This window comes from Miniopterus schreibersii (assembly GCF_964146895.1).
Source record: "Miniopterus schreibersii genome assembly, chromosome: 10".
NCBI classification, from domain to species: domain Eukaryota; kingdom Metazoa; phylum Chordata; class Mammalia; order Chiroptera; family Miniopteridae; genus Miniopterus; species Miniopterus schreibersii.
This window is the reverse complement of record NC_138110.1, coordinates 18,475,805-18,494,228: the sequence shown is the minus strand read 5'-3', so window position 1 is coordinate 18,494,228 and position 18,424 is coordinate 18,475,805. Positions and strand designations below refer to the sequence as shown.

General features: G+C 38.4%; 1 protein-coding gene and 1 pseudogene across 2 annotated transcripts in view; one reads left to right on the top strand and one right to left on the bottom strand.

The window, feature by feature from the left end:
• The window catches only part of DCC (DCC netrin 1 receptor), a 957,719-nt gene that overhangs the window by 441,113 nt on the left and 498,182 nt on the right, over positions 1-18,424 (top strand). Inside the window, exon 3 of the mRNA XM_081150263.1 lies at positions 16,590-16,874. Coding sequence (XP_081006389.1) covers positions 16,590-16,874 — 285 coding nt within the window. The remainder of the gene's footprint in view (positions 1-16,589; positions 16,875-18,424) is intronic.
• On the bottom strand, positions 14,326-14,757 carry LOC308562775 (large ribosomal subunit protein uL24 pseudogene; annotated as a pseudogene). Its single transcript has one exon. The product of its transcript is annotated as a large ribosomal subunit protein uL24 pseudogene (transcript).

Genomic DNA, 18,424 nt, shown 5'->3' with positions numbered 1-18,424 from the left:
GTGTTTCCTTAACAGATGGCCCTTTGCCTAAACAGACAAAACAAAAATAATCATTCCTCAGCGTGATCAGATCTAAAACAAGGGTATCATTTGGTGTTTTCACTGTGCAAGACACTGCGCTGTGAGTGTTCACAGAAATATAGAACAAGAACATCTAATCTCCAGCAAGCTAAACTTTAATTGGACACAAGAAGCGATGAACATGTGATAACAATACCAATGAATAGTTGACGATTACCAAATGAGGGCCAATGAGAATAAATTTGATGAGATATCAGAGAAGAAAAGTGAAACATACATTTGATTTGGATCTAGCATTGGGTTCAGATGTTTTACTTGTGCATTCAGCAAATATTTATTGAGTGTCTACTAAGTGCAGGCACTGGAGATACAATATCAAACAAATCCAACGGAGGCTCAGCTCTCAGGATGTGTAAAAAATCACAGTTATCAGACAGAAGGTAGCACACCTGAAATGGTAGATGGGAAAGTACAAAAGCATCTTCAGAAGCTCAGTGAGAAGACCATTTAGAACAGGACACGTGGTTATTAAAGAATTACAGGAGATAACAGAGAGTGAATGATCTCATAAGCCCAAGAAATTTATATTCACTATGGTAGAGTTATAGAAATAGATATAGATATCTGATAAGAAGTTTGAAAAATGCTGTGTTCAGAGATCCCCAAATTTAAGCTAAAATCAGATTAATCTTTTGTATATTTACTGATGAGAAATTGCCTTAAAGATGCACCTCATAGGCGATGTAAGATTCATGGACTCCATTAGTATGTTAATAGATGGTTCTAGATGTAAGACTCAGTTCAATAGCATATTTCCTGAAAGGAAGATTGGAGATTACCATAAAATGTCAATATGCATGTCAAGCACCATTGTGATGTAGAACTACCTTTAAATCACTCTAAAGACTGTTTCAAATGTTCAAATATGAGGCCAAGAGAAAAATAAAACACATAATAAGAATTTGCTTCAAAGAAAGCAAAATTTGATTCAATGTGAGTTCAAAGAACTTTGCAAATTTAAGATAAATCTGTCTGTTTTAAACTTAAGCTTTTGAGCTTCTCTTTGTTGAAAAGCTGTATGATTTTATTTTAGATAGCCTTTGAATTCTATCTACAGAGCCCAAAAAAATTAGAGTAAGTGACTGTAAATTAATGTCTCAATAAGTGACAAGGTAGTTTACTTGTGATTATAAGGCAAGGATGTGAGTTGTCCAAATTAACTTGAGTTGAGTTGGTCAGATTTTCCAATATTGGGCAAATTTTATTGGCTCTTCTCTTATTGTAAATCCCCAAGCTTGTTTTAAGGTCCCTCTGTTAGGAGTCTTTATGATAAAAATTGTCTGATAGGCACTGGGTCTTCTACTGCATTGGCAGGTCCATTGAAGCAGTGGTGGCAAATGTTTTAAGTTCCTCTATATCTTACAGTGTCCATTACATTTGTTTTGTTATGTGTTGGTAGATGAATGCAAGGTCTGGCCACATATTAGGTTGTTCAAACATAGATTCACATGGTTATATAATTTTAAAAACAGAAAGAACTTTGACAACCGCTTCTCTAATCATTAAATTCTTGAGATTGAGATCCAATAACACTTGATCTCTACTCCTGTTCACCTTTCAATACTACACCTCTTACTCAAGTCTCTTTTTTTCTTACTTCCCTCCAAACCACCACATGTACCTACTTATGCCAAGAAAAATCGCATATATCTCAACCTAAATATTTTATGTGGAAACCGGATGTTCTTGACCCATCCCTTTTCCTCACAAACCACACTCAACCTTCAACAGGTCCTTTTGATTGTGCCTCAGAATAGCTCTAGTCTCTCTCTCCTTTTTTATTCTCACTGCTACTTCTCTTGCCCACGCCGTGGAGCAGAACACCACACATTGGTTATCAATCCCAGGGGAGGACTCCGGACACTTCTGCCCAATGCACCTCGGTGTCAGAGTTGCCAAGGAAAAAACACATATTTAAGCATTGGGTGAAACAGTGCCTTACTCACCCAGAGAAGAGACAGAGCAAATTCAGCTCCAATAGTGGGCAGTGGCCCCCATGGATAGTGGGCCCTCCACAGCTGATGCAGGGCAATTGACCTACCTGAACCCCTGTTGACCCACAGGAGGAGGACCCTAAATCCTCCCCTGTGGAGTCTGAGATACTAAAGGCTGGCTGTTAGTGTGCCTGATGGGTGCAGGGAAGTGAGTGACATATATGATCAGAACAAAAGAACACTCATTCTGAAACGGGGAAAGGTATCCCCACAAAAGGAGATAAGCCCAGCACAGGCTATGTGGGCTATTTATTCCTTGCTAAGAAACTTTTCCTGGCCCAAGGCTCATCATTCTTTGTTGTTGTTTTTTTAAAAAATCATTGGGGTGACATTGGTTAATAGAATTATATAGGTTTCAGGCGTACAGTTATATAATACATCACCTGTATATTGTATTATGTGTTCACCACCCCATCTCCTTCCATCACCATTTATGTCCCCTGTACCCTCTTCTAAGTCCCTCCACCCTCTTGCCCTCTGGTAATCACCATGCCGTTGTCTGTGTCTATGAGGTGTGTTTCTTTCTTAATCCCTTCACCTTTTCACCCAGCCCACAGCTCCCCTCCCCTCTGACAGCTGTCTGTTCTCCATATCTCTAAGTCTGTTTCAATGTTATTAGCTAGTTTATTTTGTTCATTAGATTTCATGTACGAGTGAAACCATATGGTACATGTCCTTCTCTGACTGGCTTATAAGTCTTGTCATTCTTGATGCAGCTGAGGTGGGGTCAAAGGACTTTGTGCATAAGAAGACCTTTCCCAACACAAGTCATATCTCCTTTCACCTAGACTATTGCTAAGTTTTGAGATTCTTGCGTTCACTCTTGCCTTCACCTTCACTCTTCTGACCCCAACTATTCTCTACACAGCAACCAGAATGATCTTCAAAACAATGTAAATCCGATCATGTAATTCCCTTGCTCAGAATCCCTTAATAACCTCTCAATGTAATTTAATTAAAATCCAAACTTGCTAAGATTGTATAAGGCATCTGAATTATCTACCCCTGGCTAAATCTCTAGTGCAGTCTTTTGGCATGCGCCTCTTTGCCCATTGCTCTTCAAAGCTTATGCTCCAGCTATTGAACCATGCTTCGTTTTAAGAACGACTCCATACTTTAATACATCTTTTTACATTCATAAATCATAAGAACAGGAAAGATCATGAACAAACTTGGAAGTAATATTGTTTCTGATTCTATAAAAAATATATAAGTACTGTGATCCTTAAGGCTTTACGCTATTCTGAAGGAATATTTTACTTTTAACCACATATACCTGTAACCCTCATCTGGCTCCCTTAGAAGCAGGGGGAAAAATATCTCTCTGACTGCCCAGGCATGCACTTTTTCCACCTTCCCCCTCAATTCAAGTATCAGGCAATACTGGGCCCAAGAGAATGATTCCACAACTAGATTTTCATGAAGGATGCTTTACTATTTTTTAATTACTGACATTCTTCTACAGCCAAATAGTTGCTAGGGACTAAGTAAAAAACAAACAAACAACAACAACAAAAAAAACATCAGTTGGAATAAATGATTAGTTCAGATTCTTGTGGTGGGCATTAATCCAGGTGAGTTTGATATACTTCCCAAACTATGACTTTTGTTAAACATTTTTTTCCTCATGAATACCTTCTTATATTGGTGTATTTGGTTATTCTGGGTCAAGCTACCCAAATTTAGGTAATTATTTTAAAAGTTTTGATTTTCTCAGGATCTCTCTAAAGAAGGTACAAAAATCACACATGTTCAGCAGTTAAGCAGAAATGTTTTGGGTTTTTTTCATTGTTATTGTGCAAATGCATAGCATGCAAATGTGTTTTATTAGCTTCAATTCTCTCCCAGTAGGTGCTTCCAAATTAAATATATTCACCAGAAGTCTTTAATCAAAACTATTATTTCTACTGGGATTTCTAGATTCTCATGTTACAGATGGATTTCATGGGGGAGGAAAAAGAAACTAAAATTCTGAGAGAGAAAAAATGGAATCCTTTTGATATGTTTGATGTAGATCTGGGCTATTATCAAATTAAGTTTAATCAGTTATATGCTGAAGTAAAAGCTTTGAGCTAACACTACTCTCTCTGCTGCCTCCTTCTGTTGAAAATGTGCTCTATTTAGGTTTCTCCTTTCTTTTGTCTCTGCCTACAGATTCGAAATATAGGACTCAGTGCATATTTTTGACAGAAAAAAAATCATTCATATTTAGAGGAGGTTGGTCCTTGAAACAAAAAGAGAGTAAAAAATGTTGAAAGGGAACTTCAGTAGAGCCCTTTGTTGCCATATAAAAGCTATGCTTCATTTGTAGATACTATACCTGACACAGTGCCTAATACAGGGGTGGGCCAACATAGGTTTACAGTTGTAATACAAACAAATAACACAATAATTAATAACAGTACAAGAAAAAACATTTCACACTTGCAACTGTAAACTTACTTTTGCTAACCCCTGTATGCATTCATACAGAGTTACTAGTAGTAAGGAAAATTAGCACTTAGTTTAAAGATTCACAGGTAGAAGATAATATGCTCATGTAAAGGTTTGCAGCAAGATTAACCCAATAGATTCTTGTTTTAATGACCTTTGAAACTAACAGGATAACGTCTTGCTAAGTTTTCTGGTTACATGCTTCCCTGTTATGGGGGATTTGTCATGATTCATTCAGGAAATAGGCTGGGTGTGAATGTATGTCACACCCATTCTGCCCTCATGGAGTTTAGAGTACTTGTGTAGTCAAAACACACATGACGACTGAAGAAATTAAAGAAGAATCCAAGGCTGTCTTCTGTGGTAGCAAAAAGCAGCTGTAGAGGTCTCTTAGCGCTTCCCCGTCATGTGCTGGCTGATCTACCATCTCCGAAAGCTGCGGTGGCCCTTGAGCTGGCGTTTGAGCACATATTGTTGTTCTGTCCAGGATGCCCTTTGGATCTTGGGCGCCTGATGAAACCCTACTCATTATTCAAGATGCAGCTCATATCCCATCGTTCCAGGAGCTCTTTCCTGGTTATCCCCTTCCCAACAGGCATCTCTAGGTGTTATTTCATCTCTGAGTCCACAGTACAATGCAGTTATCACGCAGCATTGTTCTAACATCTTTTCTTTTCCTATGAACTGTGAGGTCTTTGAAGAAAGAAACTTGTATTGTTTGTCGTGTTCCTCAGGCAACTAGGATGCTGGCCACATATTAGGTACTCACTAAATGTCGATGGGATTGGTCTGAGGTCCCCAGAAAAAGAACCATTACTACACACACACACACACACACACACACACACACACACACACACACACAATGTATATATCTTCTGCATGATATATACATAATATTAAAGAGACTTAAAGAAATCCACTAATGGGATTATGGATGCTGAGATGTCCCAAGAACTGCAGTTGGCAAGCTGAAGATCTAGGGGGCAGATGGAATAGCTCCAGTCAGAGTCTGAAAGTCTGAGAACCAGCTGATGGTGTAAATTCCAGTCTGAAGGCAACTGGCAGACTGAGGTCCCACCTCAAAGACAGACAGACAGAGTGACTATTCCCTTACTCCACCTTTTCTATGGATTGGATGAAGCCCGCCCACATTGGGGAGAGCAATCTGTTTTACTCAGTCTACAGATTCAGATATTAATCTCATCTAGAAGCATCCTCTCAGATGAATCCAGAACCAAATATCTTGGCACCCTGGGATCCTGCCGAGTCCCCACATAAAATTAACCATGACACTGACTGAATAACTGGTGGACTGACTAAATGAGTGAATGGATGAGTGAATGAATGATTTGGAAATTCCCACATGATGATATAAGCAGTGCTGTTAGGGGTTAATGGCAGAGTTTTCAGGAGAACCTAGATGAAGTAGGGAGGGGGTGGTGACAGTGACATGATGTAAAACAAAATATTATACAACTTTAAGAGCTTGCTCTGCTGTTATTTGAGTGATTTGTCTGCCTTGATTTAAGTACAATTTACAAGTAGGCCCAACAAATAGCAGACACATTCATAATCAACTTTCATGAATGTTGTGACCATTCGTTACCCATGTATGATGAGGTTTAAGCTTGACGGAAAGCCCAAGCCCGGATTCTGTAAAAATTATTCATTAGTATTGATTATAAACCAATCTCAGGTTCTGTAATAGGAATTTTATCTGCAGAGTAGAGAATGAAAATGAAGTTATTGTTAAAGGTTGTATAGGTAAACATGTCTTCAAAAAAATCAATATGCTTATGACTAGTTGCTTGCAATTTACATTGAATATAACACACTGATTAGAGTATTGGAATCATTAGCATAATTATTATTTTGTATATTTTAAAATATGCTTGTTTTAGAAAAATGAGAAAAATAACTTTTGCTCACTTTTAAAAGTGTTTATTAACATAATTTTATATGGTTGTATAATGTTAACTGCAGCGACTATACCATAACCTGTTTAGGCAGTAACCAATTGTCCAATTAGCCCAGTTTTTATCACTCACTATTTTAAATATGACTGCATTGAATAATTTTATACATCTTTTTTCATCCTATATTTATGGATGGACTTCTAGGAATTGAGTTCTTGGGTTAAATTATTATGACGCACATTGCCAGATCACTTTCAAAGGCAGTGTATTAATTTACATTTTCAGAAGCACTGTTATCATTTTTAAATCTTTGCAACAGTAATAGATTGAAGCAGTGATGGTTAAAGCAGCGATTTTCAACCAGTGTGCCACAAGAATTTTAAAAATATGCAATACCTGACTATTTAGTTGGGGCACTGACCTCTTTTCCCTTAGGTTAGGAAATTTAAAAAAATGACATCAGCACAACAATAGTCATCCGGTGTGAATGAATTAAATTATACCTATTTTTTTGGTCAGATTTGCAAACAAATATTATATTTTCTGGTGTGCCGCAGAATTAGAGTAATTAGTTTATGTGTGCCATGAGATGAAAAAGGTTGAAAATCACTGGGGTAAAGCATTATATAATTTTTGTTTATATTTTTAGTTTTGTGGGGGTTTTTTTTGGTTAATGCTCACCTGAGGATATTTTCTCCATTGATTTTAGAGAGAGTGGAAAAGAGAGAGGGACCAGGAGAGAGAGAGAGAGAGAGAGACATAAGTGCATCAGTGTGAGAGACAGACATTGTTGGTTTCCTCCTGCACATGTCCCAACTGGGGCTGGGGATCAAACCTGCAACCCAGCTACGTGCCCTTGACCAGGAATTGAACCCAAGACCCTTCAGGGTGCTGGCTGATGCTCTAACCATGGAGCCATACCAGCCAGGGCTATATTTTTAGTTCTTGATTATTAATGAACATTTCTCTACATTAGAAGATTTTCCTTTAAAGAATTTCTATAGAAAATCTTATAGTAAAATAAAGCAAGCAAACAAACAACTCCTAATTGATCTGCCTTATAATTATCAGTTGTTTTTTGGAGATGTATACACACACACACACATATGTAAAAGACCCATTTTAGTCATCATAGATAGGACAGCACAGCTAAGAGGAAAGGTAACTGTCACTATACAGGGGTTGCTGTCTAACTCTTTCTGTAAGAAAAATTCTGTTCTAACCTTCATATAGAATAATGGCATTGATGGTCAATATGGTATGATTAAATTTTATGAAGGATCTATGTCCATGGAAACAATAACATGTTGAGTTTAAGGAAAAGGTGGTAATGCTCTCTGCATTATTTAAACTTGAGCCGAGAATTAGCTACTGTATAATAGCTCAGATGGATGAAAGAAAAGCTATTAAAATTACCTACCTAGTAAAACATTTCCAATTTGACTCTGAAATTAATAAAAGACATGGATGGGTCAAGCTGAATCATGCTTGCCTGATTGCTGATCAGGAAACCATGTTAGTACAGGGGGTGTAATTCACGTCTGAGAACTTTCTCCAGGGAAAGTTGGGAGGGGACAAGAACCCAGCTCTGGATTTGCTGGCCAATCCCATGGAGTACCTTTTCAACCTTCATCCTTCAAAGATGGCCCCGTTTCCCTGTTCTTATAAAAGCACCATGTAGCCTGGCCGGGCGTGGCTCAGCAGTTGAGCATTGACCTAGGATCCAGGCGATCGGGGTTCGATTCCCGGTCAGGGCACATGCCCGGGTTGCGGGCCCGATCCCCAGGTGGGGACGTGCAGGAGGCAGTCAATCGATGACTCTGTCATCGTTGATGTTTCTCTATCTCTCTCTCCTTTCCTCTCTCTGAAATCAATAAAGATATATTTAAAAAAAAAAAAAAAAAAAGCACCACATAGGCTACCAGAGGCCCTAAGGCTGTTACTAAGAAGGATGGTTTGGAGGATCCTGAATTACTTCATGGATTTTAAGGCCAAGAATCTAGCAAAGCCACTTGGTGAGATTATGATAGACCAGCATTTAAACTGGCTCCTGATCACCCAGAGGTTACAGGACTCCCAAGTGACCACCTGGTTCCAAGTCCCATGTATAATCAGTCTTCAAGAATCTGGGAGAGTATCCACTCTTCATAGCATTTATATTGGACAAACCCCAAAGATGATTCTGAGAAAGACTCAGTTGATGACATTTCTTCTTGACAGTTTTTTTGCTTAGGGGATGAGCTCATGCGTGCTCCTAATCTTGCAGAGCTGGGCAAACTGGCTGTAATGTGCCTGTCCAGTTTTCCTTCTCCTTTCACACTTCTTCTGTGACATCCTTCTGATGTTCAGTTAATCAGCCACATGGATGTTTCTTATAGTACTGCATGCGGGATGAGTGTGGCTGTCACCCCCAGGCACACTTACTAGTTTTGCAATGCCACTTGCAAGCCACGGCTCTTCATCCAAACACCTAGGAGGCTGTAATTTTGCCAGTGAAAATGAAGAAGCTGAAACAAAAACAAAAACCATTAAAAAATAAAGAAATGGAAATGCTAACTTTCAGAGGGACATACAGATAGAAATGTACTCCTAAGGAATTCCCAGAAACCTTCATTGGTCTTCTGACTGCTAAAAAATACCAAATCTAGAGAACTTCTCTTTGGATTAGCTCTATTCTCTTTCCTGGGCTAATCTGAGAGTTAAAAGGGGGTAGACAAGGTCTGGCTTTGAAGGGACATAGCTTTCAGGCTTTCATTTGGAGCAAAAAAGGTATTAACAATGGCTGTCCTCTGGCAGTTTTAAAATATTACCACATTGCTGAATATGTAAAAGCGAGACATGTTTCCAACCCCAGGGCCTGTCTTCCAATTGATAAGTCTCTTTTTATTAAATGAACTTTAATTCTTTAATTAGCCCTTCCATAGGAGGAGATGAGGGTCCCGATAGTCTGCCAGAGAGGCTAGAGGGCAAAGCGGAAGAATGTGCTATTTCCAGATTAGAATTTCAGAGAAGGAATAGGCCCAGTCTGTGGGTGTGTGGGTGGAGGAGGGGTCTCCCTAGAGGCGGAGAGTCTTGGCGTAAACCTGGGCTGCGAAATGCTTCATTTCCACTTTTGATTAAAAGGCACAATAGTTTAGAATTAAGTGAATCCGAGAGTAGAGTGCATGTTGAAGATATTCAAACTTCCTGGCCGTCTGGATCTGATAGAAAGGTTTCTCCTAGTCTATGTGTTTGGGCATGGGTGGTAGGAGACTATTGTTCTCATGATTTTAATTCTAACGCCTTTGATGTCCCTGCAGATTTAGCAGCTTTCATTCATTGCCATGGTGATTTTTTTTTTTTTTTTTACCTCATTTTTTTAGCATCACAAAGAAAAAAGCCCACATGACAAATGTTTGCTGCTTTTGCTCTTAACGTATCTACTGCCCTGGTGACGCCAACAGTTTGGTTGTCCCTGGTTCCTGAGGAGAAGGGGATTGGCCGGAAGATGACTGACGGCTGCAGCCTTTGTCCGGGCGCCCCTGATGAGTGAGGGCTGCCTCCGGGAAGCTGATAACTTTGTTCCTGGGACAGTGATTTGAGCAGAGGATGGGGAAACCTCATTCAAAAGATATGTCACTGGTCCACAGTGTAAATTTAAATTTATGGGGCTTAGATAAAATTTTCATGAATGCACTAGGTGTAGTTCTCCCCGCATACCCCCAATATCATCTCTTTTCGAATGAAAGGCTTGATTGTTTAACATTTATGTAGCCTCAGCTGTTTTTTACTTTCCCTGAAGAAATCCCTGTTTTTGACCTCTCTTTATGCCTCCTTAGTCATTGCTGTTCTCCCTAGACCCCCAATATTTAAGGCCTGAGATATCTTCCTAAACGAATTATCTTACCAATAATACTTTTTTTCCCATTCAACAAGTATTTGATGGAGAATTATATGCCATGTACTACACTAAGTCCCCAGAGTACAGAATAAAATAGGCCCAGCCCTGCTTTTGTGTAATTTATGGCTTACCTGGGAAGATGGCTATTAAATTAATTTCCCAGTTAACTGATTACAATTGAAATACGTGCTACAAAGAAGATATATAGGAACGGTTGGTTCCATCTGGTTTGGGGACAGTCTCTCTGAGGAAGGGAGGCTACTGAGTTCGCACTATTAAATCCCAGGTGTGCAAGCGCTGTGTTACTGAAGAGCTCAGAATAACAAAATCTTCACTCCTTGCATGGGCAGTTAGTAAACGTTCTAGATAAAGAATTGTGCTTATTGCTGTCTAACAAGCCTTGAGCAACATTTAACAAAGTAGCATATATAAATAGACAGTGAATCCTTTTAGTATTAAAATTAGTTTTAGAGAATAACTGAAGGATATTTTACAGAAATCAAAAATAAACAGGGTGAGACCCATTTCTCGGCATGGCTATTCATCTCCCTGTCACAGCACCTAATGCTTATACAACTCTAATTAGGATAGTTGACATGAGTAAAATTTCTGATGCTGAAGCCTAGGCACTTTTACTGATTGTTAGTCACTGATCAGGTCTGAATTAAAAGCGTCCGTGCTTATCATTTCTAGAACAGAAGATGAACGGAGCTGCAATCTGTGTCTGACTTTTTCGTGTGTAAATCCACTTTCCTTGATGTTCATGGTTCCTGAACTGATCCCTCACCAGGCGCTGGTCGTCATCAATGCACGGATGTGCAGATCATATGTAAACCTGTAGGATGGTGACATGGACACTTCCAGCAAATCCAGATATTTCTAGATTTAAAGCAGTCATAGCATCCTGGGCCAGGCTAGGTGTGAGGGCAGTAATCTGGACTACAAGTCGTCCTTGTTTTAAAGTTTATTTTATTGTTGAGCTTGTTACAGATGCCCCCTACCTCCCCCGCTTTGCTCCCCTCCACCCATCTCCCACCTCACCGCAGCCCTTCATCTGTCTAGTGTCTGTGTCCATGGGCTGTGCCTATATGCTTATAACACAAGTCATTCTTGAAAACAGCCTTTTGACCAGTTCAACAATGAAAGGCCTCCAGGAAACACCACAAACAGGTTTGTGTGCTAGTTTTAATAGTACAGTATTCAGGCTGAAGTTTGCCCATAAGACAGAGGTTTTACCCAGTGCTGTGCTGATATTTGGAGCAGGAGTGGGAAGGTGCTGATGTATACAGAAATTCCTCCTGAGATAGTTTCACTTAGATTGAGGAAATAAGGTATTTTAAGAAGTATAATAATTCAGTCCTGAAGCTTATTCTTGAACACTCATGCATAATGTAAACCTTTGAATCAGTTTTGTTCCCATTCCAGTCCCATCCTTAAAGTGAAGACAATAACACTGAAAGAGCTGTTGTGAGGATTAAATTAGGTCATTTATAAAGGAGTTGAGAATAGAGTAAAAGATAAAACTGAGACCTTGTGCAAAGTCATCCACATGGTTAAATGGTAAAGCAGGGACGTGACCCCTGAGGAATCTGGACCCAAAGTGCCACAAAGTATGTTAGAAAGTAAAGAGACACATTCAAACATACTTATCAAAATTTGGATGTTTGCTCTATTTAAATATTTAGTGCCCCATAGAACCTCAGTAAATTTTTATGTATTTCTTCTTTTTAGTAGATATTTGATATACTCTGTGTATATAAAATACTAAAACAAACAAACAAAAAAAACAACCCACACATATACAAACATATAAACACTTCTCAGGCTTTTATTTATACAATCAATTGTGTCATGCTATCTAAGAGTGCCATAAAAATTCAAAAGGTTGAGAGGTGATTTCCAGTAAGCAAGACTAGGGGAATGAAAAATTTTTGACTCAGTATCTTAAGAAGAACTACAGTTTTGATAGGTAGATATATTAGAGGAGAAGGAATACCTTTTTGGAGGAAATATAATGAGAATTCAGTCAAAAGGCAGCCATGTTTAGGGCATAAGATAATCCAATAGATTGGAGAATTATTTTGCAGGAGTTACGGGAGATGAGCCCAGAGGATGCATTGTGCTGGATTCTTGGGTACCAGAATTAGGGGTGTAAGACAATACTAGAAATTTTTTTGAACATCAGAATTTCCTGAGCGAAGCAAAAACTTTGGTAATTTAGGAACACTGATCTTTTGACTATGCTTGGAATGGATTTGAGTAAGGAAAGTGTAGAGCAAGGAAGGCCATTTGTGCTATGATTACAATGGGCCAGATGCAATCTAATGAGACTGAGCTGGGCTGTTTTCATGAACAGGCAGGCTCTTGTTGAGCAGGTAACTATTTTTCATAAGGACATAGTTAAAATTATACTTGTATATACCTATGAATACAGCATAGAAATTGTTTGTATTGCATTAGAGCATTAAATGACTCTTCTGACAATACTGCATTTCATTCTTATGAGTTACAGTGAGTTTAATGTTCATTACCAGGTGCTCATACTCATGCCTTGAAAATATAGTACTAACTTGATAGCCTATAACTTCTCCTTTTAATACTATTGCTGGTTTGTACAACATTGTGAGATGTGAGTGCTACAATTCAGCACAATATCGGGAGCATTAATTCAAACCATATAGAGCCTCATAAACTTAGAATTGCTTTTTGATGCGCAAGGTTTCCTTTGTACAGACAAAAAGGAAAAGCTACAAATCATATTTATAATTTCTCACTCTGTTAAATAATCAACTATTGGAAGTTTTCAAACATTACATTGATAAATTTTAAATAGGAGGCACTTCTGACCCCTGTTTATTAAGCACAGAATGCATTCTGTATAAGCATTTGGAATAGTATCTGGTTCCATTAAGTCTGATTATAGTAATATACAATTTTATGCATTGTGTATGATTCTCTCAGCTAGAAAAAGTTTACATAAAGGAACCAATTGTTGAGTATCATTTTGAATTAGCTTTTCATTTTATATTTTAGTAGATGTTCTAGAACTTGGCAAGTAATGTTTTGAATGCCATAGGCATTCAGATGTAAAATAGATATTTAGAGTTTTTATCAAACGTGCATAACCTATATAGGACCATGTATCTGAATATATAAAAGTATCCAGATATTTTATCAATTTATCAAAAATATTTTATCCTTACTTGTGTTGTATAAACTATATAACTTGTAAATGTGGGTACATTTTCCGAGCCGTATTTCCTTAATTACAAAATTAAATGCTAGAGATAAAGACCAAGAAGAAAACCATTAAATAAAAAAGTCAGAAATTTGAAAGTCTGTTGACACACATAATCATCACTACTTATTGCAGCTTTGCCTTGTGTAGTACATATAAATTATCCTCTGCTCAAGTACATGCTTTAAATCTATACCAAAGCTGATCAGTAGCAGATTAATGTGCCTTCTTTAGAACAGACTCAAGACCATACTCCTCAAGCAGCTGGTAATGGGTTTTGGACAGTGAGCCTGGGCCCAGGTTAACTGATTCCATTTGTTAATCACTCAGTGGAAGATCCAGCAGAGTCACAGATTAATTCTGATAACTAAATGAGAAGAATAGAATTAGATTTGTGCCTGGCACCCCCTGTAGTTACATCTCTAGTGTCGAAACAAATAGCTCCATGGATACAGATTATAAAGCCTTAACTGGAGAACCAGATGAGTAATTTTAGCACCTATTGGTGTGGGTTAAATTTCAATTGATAAATTAATATTTGCATCAATATTAATGTTTCTACATGGCCTAGCATTAATCATTCTTGCTAGAGAACAACCTTCATTGTATCTCCAGGTCTGCAGGTCTGTTCATGTTAGTGTTGCTATAAGGAGGGGTGTACCATCTTTGGCAGCTTGTACCTATTTCTTATGTGATATTGGTGGATTTTACTATTTCATGGATTCACTAATCCCTTTTTTCATTTTAAGGTTTTTAATGAAAGCTGCATAGAAGATTATTTTATATCTGCACCTTCTCAATGGTTTTTTCCTTGTATTTGCCCTTTCTTTTCCTACTTGGCAAGATTTGGCTTTTAGTTCAAGGATCTTTTGGCAGTCTTTGTCCAGCTTTAGTCTAGTGATAGCCACCTTGCTGGGGAGAATGCCCACACGAACAGTTATACCATCAGCTCTCTCCCACTGCACTCATTCAGTGTAGATGGCACATTTCTTCCTGTAGAAATGGACCACTTTGCCAATTTGCTGCCCTTTGTAGTGTCCTTGCACAACCTGAACTTCATCATCCGTTTGGAAGGGCATGGATCAAACATTGTACTTCTATCTCTTTGGAAAAGGGAGAAGACATTATCTTCCTGTCAATGTGGGAAGGTGCATTGGAATGCCTCTTATAGTTCTTGCTCCTGTCAGAAGTCACAAAGGAATTGAACTTCATTTTGACCGCTGGCATGTCAGTGATGGCTGCCAGTTTCACTAATCTTGTGACTCAAGACTCTAATTCCTAAAAGAGACATGAAATGTCACCTTCACCTAGGAAAGGAAACTTCTCTACAGCATTTCTGATTTTCTCTCATGAAATTAGACCATTTTGCCTTTGCCCTTTTCACTACAGCAAAATTGTCATCATATTATAGGGAAAGTTAATTTTGTGAAAATTAATAGATCCAAAATAAAACTAATGGTTGGGGTGGGGGTGGGGGGGTGGGGAGGGCCAATGGGGGAAAGGGAGGGGGCATTTGTAATACTTTCAATAATAAAGATAAATTTAAAAAATAAAACTAACAGTATTTAACACAGCCCAATAGAATTTGTTATTGACAAAATATTGACCAAATTAAGTTTAAAACTGAACCTAGGAAATTTTGAGTTAGTTAAAATAAATCTATAAAATAAAAATCACAGTAAGATAAAATATGATCAGAAGAACTTGATATGAACCCCAAACTGGTAAATGAATCAAAGTTTATTGTGAAATGCACATACAATAAAAAGAAATCTAGTAAGATTAAAATGAAAATAGAAATATTACAATATAACTGTGATGAGTAGCACCTGAATCAATGAATTAGAATTATTTAATTAACTCTAAAAAGAAAGCATATCTATCAGCAATGGCATAATTCATGCAATAATGTATGTTTGTAATAATAAATAATTTTTATGGTCAAAGCCTTAGGGTCACAATTATCCACCTGTTCAAAAAAGGGGTTTCAGAGGGCAGGATTACAGTATCGTCTGCACTTCTCTGGTACAACATCACCATGGAGAAGGCTTCTTCATCACCATGCTTATGCTCAGTGATGGCTACTTTGTTTGTTGTTTGTTTATTGTCTTTTGTCTTTCCCCTTCATCGTAGTGGTCATGTAAGTTGAGTTAGCTCTTACCGCATTTTTAGCTGTTTTGTGGTGGTCCCAGCTTATGGGTAACCAAGGTTGTGGCTAGACCAGCCCTTGTGGGTCCTATGATTGTAAGAAATCTCTGAAGGAAAAAAAAAATTAATTATTAATTACAGGTCCAGGCACTTGCATTACAAAAAGGAAAAACCAATTCTTTGAGCTTACACTGCAATAGCCCATAGAAATGAAACAAGTCACCAAAGAACTCACATAGAGTTCTTCAGCCAGGCTAGAAACCCAAGCTATTCTAATTCCAGCTTTAGCATTGTTTCACTATATCACAACCACAACTGGACAAATACAATGCTTTAAGCAGTACCCATAAAAGATTGTTCGCTGTTACTATATTTGTTGGTTAATATCACTCATTTTTCTTGAAACTGCCCTGGGTTATGCCATGGGGCCAGTCCATCATAATCCCCTAATTTCATAGTTCTTTGTTCAAAGTGCGATAACACGATGAGCGTAGGACCAGGATTGAGAAGAACCAGGTCTCATTTGCAGGATTGCCATGTAATAACTGTGAACTTGTTTGTGGAATTTCACAATCCTGAGCCTCCGTTTCCTAGTGTGTAAACTTAGCATGATCTTGTGTGCTCTGTTTATTTTACAAGGCTGCTTTATTAATCAATCATAACAAAACAGTAGACTTCTAGATAATAATGGCAACATCGTATCATATTTTAGCCCCAGAATCTACTGTAGTGCCAGACACATACTGTGGTAAAATGAGAAAAGCAAGTGAGATGAAATATGAGAAAATACCTTGTAAAATACACTTTCTATAAAGAATACAAATGTGATCATTTTTACCGGTGACTGTCGTGCCTCCTCTGAAAGATGTATCCTTCCTTCTTTGTGTTTCCCACAGGACCACTGAGGTTTCTCTCCCAGACAGAATCTGTCACGGCCTTCATGGGAGACACAGTGCTGCTCAAGTGCGAAGTCATCGGGGAGCCCATGCCAACGATACACTGGCAGAAAAACCAGCAAGACCTGACCCCAGCCCTGGGCGACTCCCGAGTGGTGGCCTTGCCCTCGGGCGCACTGCAGATCAGCAGACTTCAGCCTGGGGACGCGGGGATCTACCGGTGCTTAGCCCGCAACCCGGCCAGCTCGAGAACGGGAAACGAGGCCGAAGTCAGGATTTTATCAGGTGCCGCAGCGCTCTTCAGGCTCCCCAGGCTTACGTTCTCTACAGTCGTTTAGACAGACAGTTTTTCTTTAACAAATAGTTTGCATTTGTTTTAAGTTTCTTATTGTTTCCTCGGGTTTTGGTTTATATTTTTCCTTTCCCTTTTTCTCTGAGCCATTAGATGAAGGTATGCCAAAAGCTTTTCTTACTTGTCCATGTCTTATAGATGCAGTTTCCAGAGAAACAGATATTTTCCTTATATTTGGTCCCATTCATTCATTCATTCATTCACTCACTCATTCTGTTAATATATGAGTGTTTGTGCAAAGCCTGCTGCTAAGCATTTTCTATGTATTATATCATGTTCCTCCGATAACATTTTCTAAAGATGAAGGCGATGCTGTGAGGTTCAGAACCTTCCCCAAGTCCATATGAAGCACTTACTCAGGCATTCATCCACTCGTTGAGAAGCGCTGTGCTAAGTACTAGGGATATGGGATGACTGAGACTGACACAGAGCCTGGCTGACTAGAGTTCTGGGTGAACGTGGACATATCCACAATTCCAATGAAGAGCGACTGATGTTATGATAAGGAAAATTGCTCCTCTCCATCTCTTACCTCTCTTTCTCTTCTCTGGCAAATCTCTAAGACTCTGGGCTCATTTTCCTCTCCAGAATAATCAGAGATTGGGTTGGATATCCTCTAGGATCTTGTCTCTTCCAATAAGTGCTACTATTTGATATCTGTGTGATATATGCTTTCTCATTTAGTCTCACTTGTAAGGTTTACTTGGACTTACTTGTGAGAATTGCCAAAGCCACACACTTGAGACACTGCGATGGACACCCTCTCAAAGCATTGACATTGGCCTTCATCTCTGGTCTCTATATGTCGTTATCACAAATCTTTCAGCTATGTGGAGGTCACATTCCTGCCATTCCAAAGGCAAGCTGGTGATTCAATTGAATGTTTCCAGGTACTTTAATAAGGACATGTCTAAAACCCCTTTTAATTCTTTTGTGTAGTCTTTCCACCATTGGGGACAGAGAGACTGACGTAAATGTGTCAGTGACCACCAGCAACACTGTTACCTTCCATTGGCCAGGCAGTGAAAGATGCAAATTTAGCATTTATTCCAAAAACATACATACATTTATTTAGGCATCCATTAGATACACAGAAATTTTAAATATTCATATTCACATAACCTGAATAATGCATCTGTTAGGTCTATCACATGGGATGCTTAGGTACACTACATAGAAAATTGGCAGGAATATGTTTGACTATCTTAATATGATGGAGAGGTTATTTCTCTGTGGTATTAAGGGATAAAGTTGAACTAATTAAATATTAAATTTGAAATGAAAAGTTTTGAAAGACACAGAGACATTATCACCAAATCACTACTTAACTTTATTTGTTCACCTTGTAAAAACAGGTTTGCATTGTAATCCATGGAGATTTATTTAAAGACAAATTGCATATTGTTAATTTGGCTAAATCAAGAATATGTTGGTACACTTTGGAGGTGTCTGGGTTTTTCTTACCTGAATGGAAACTGAAAAA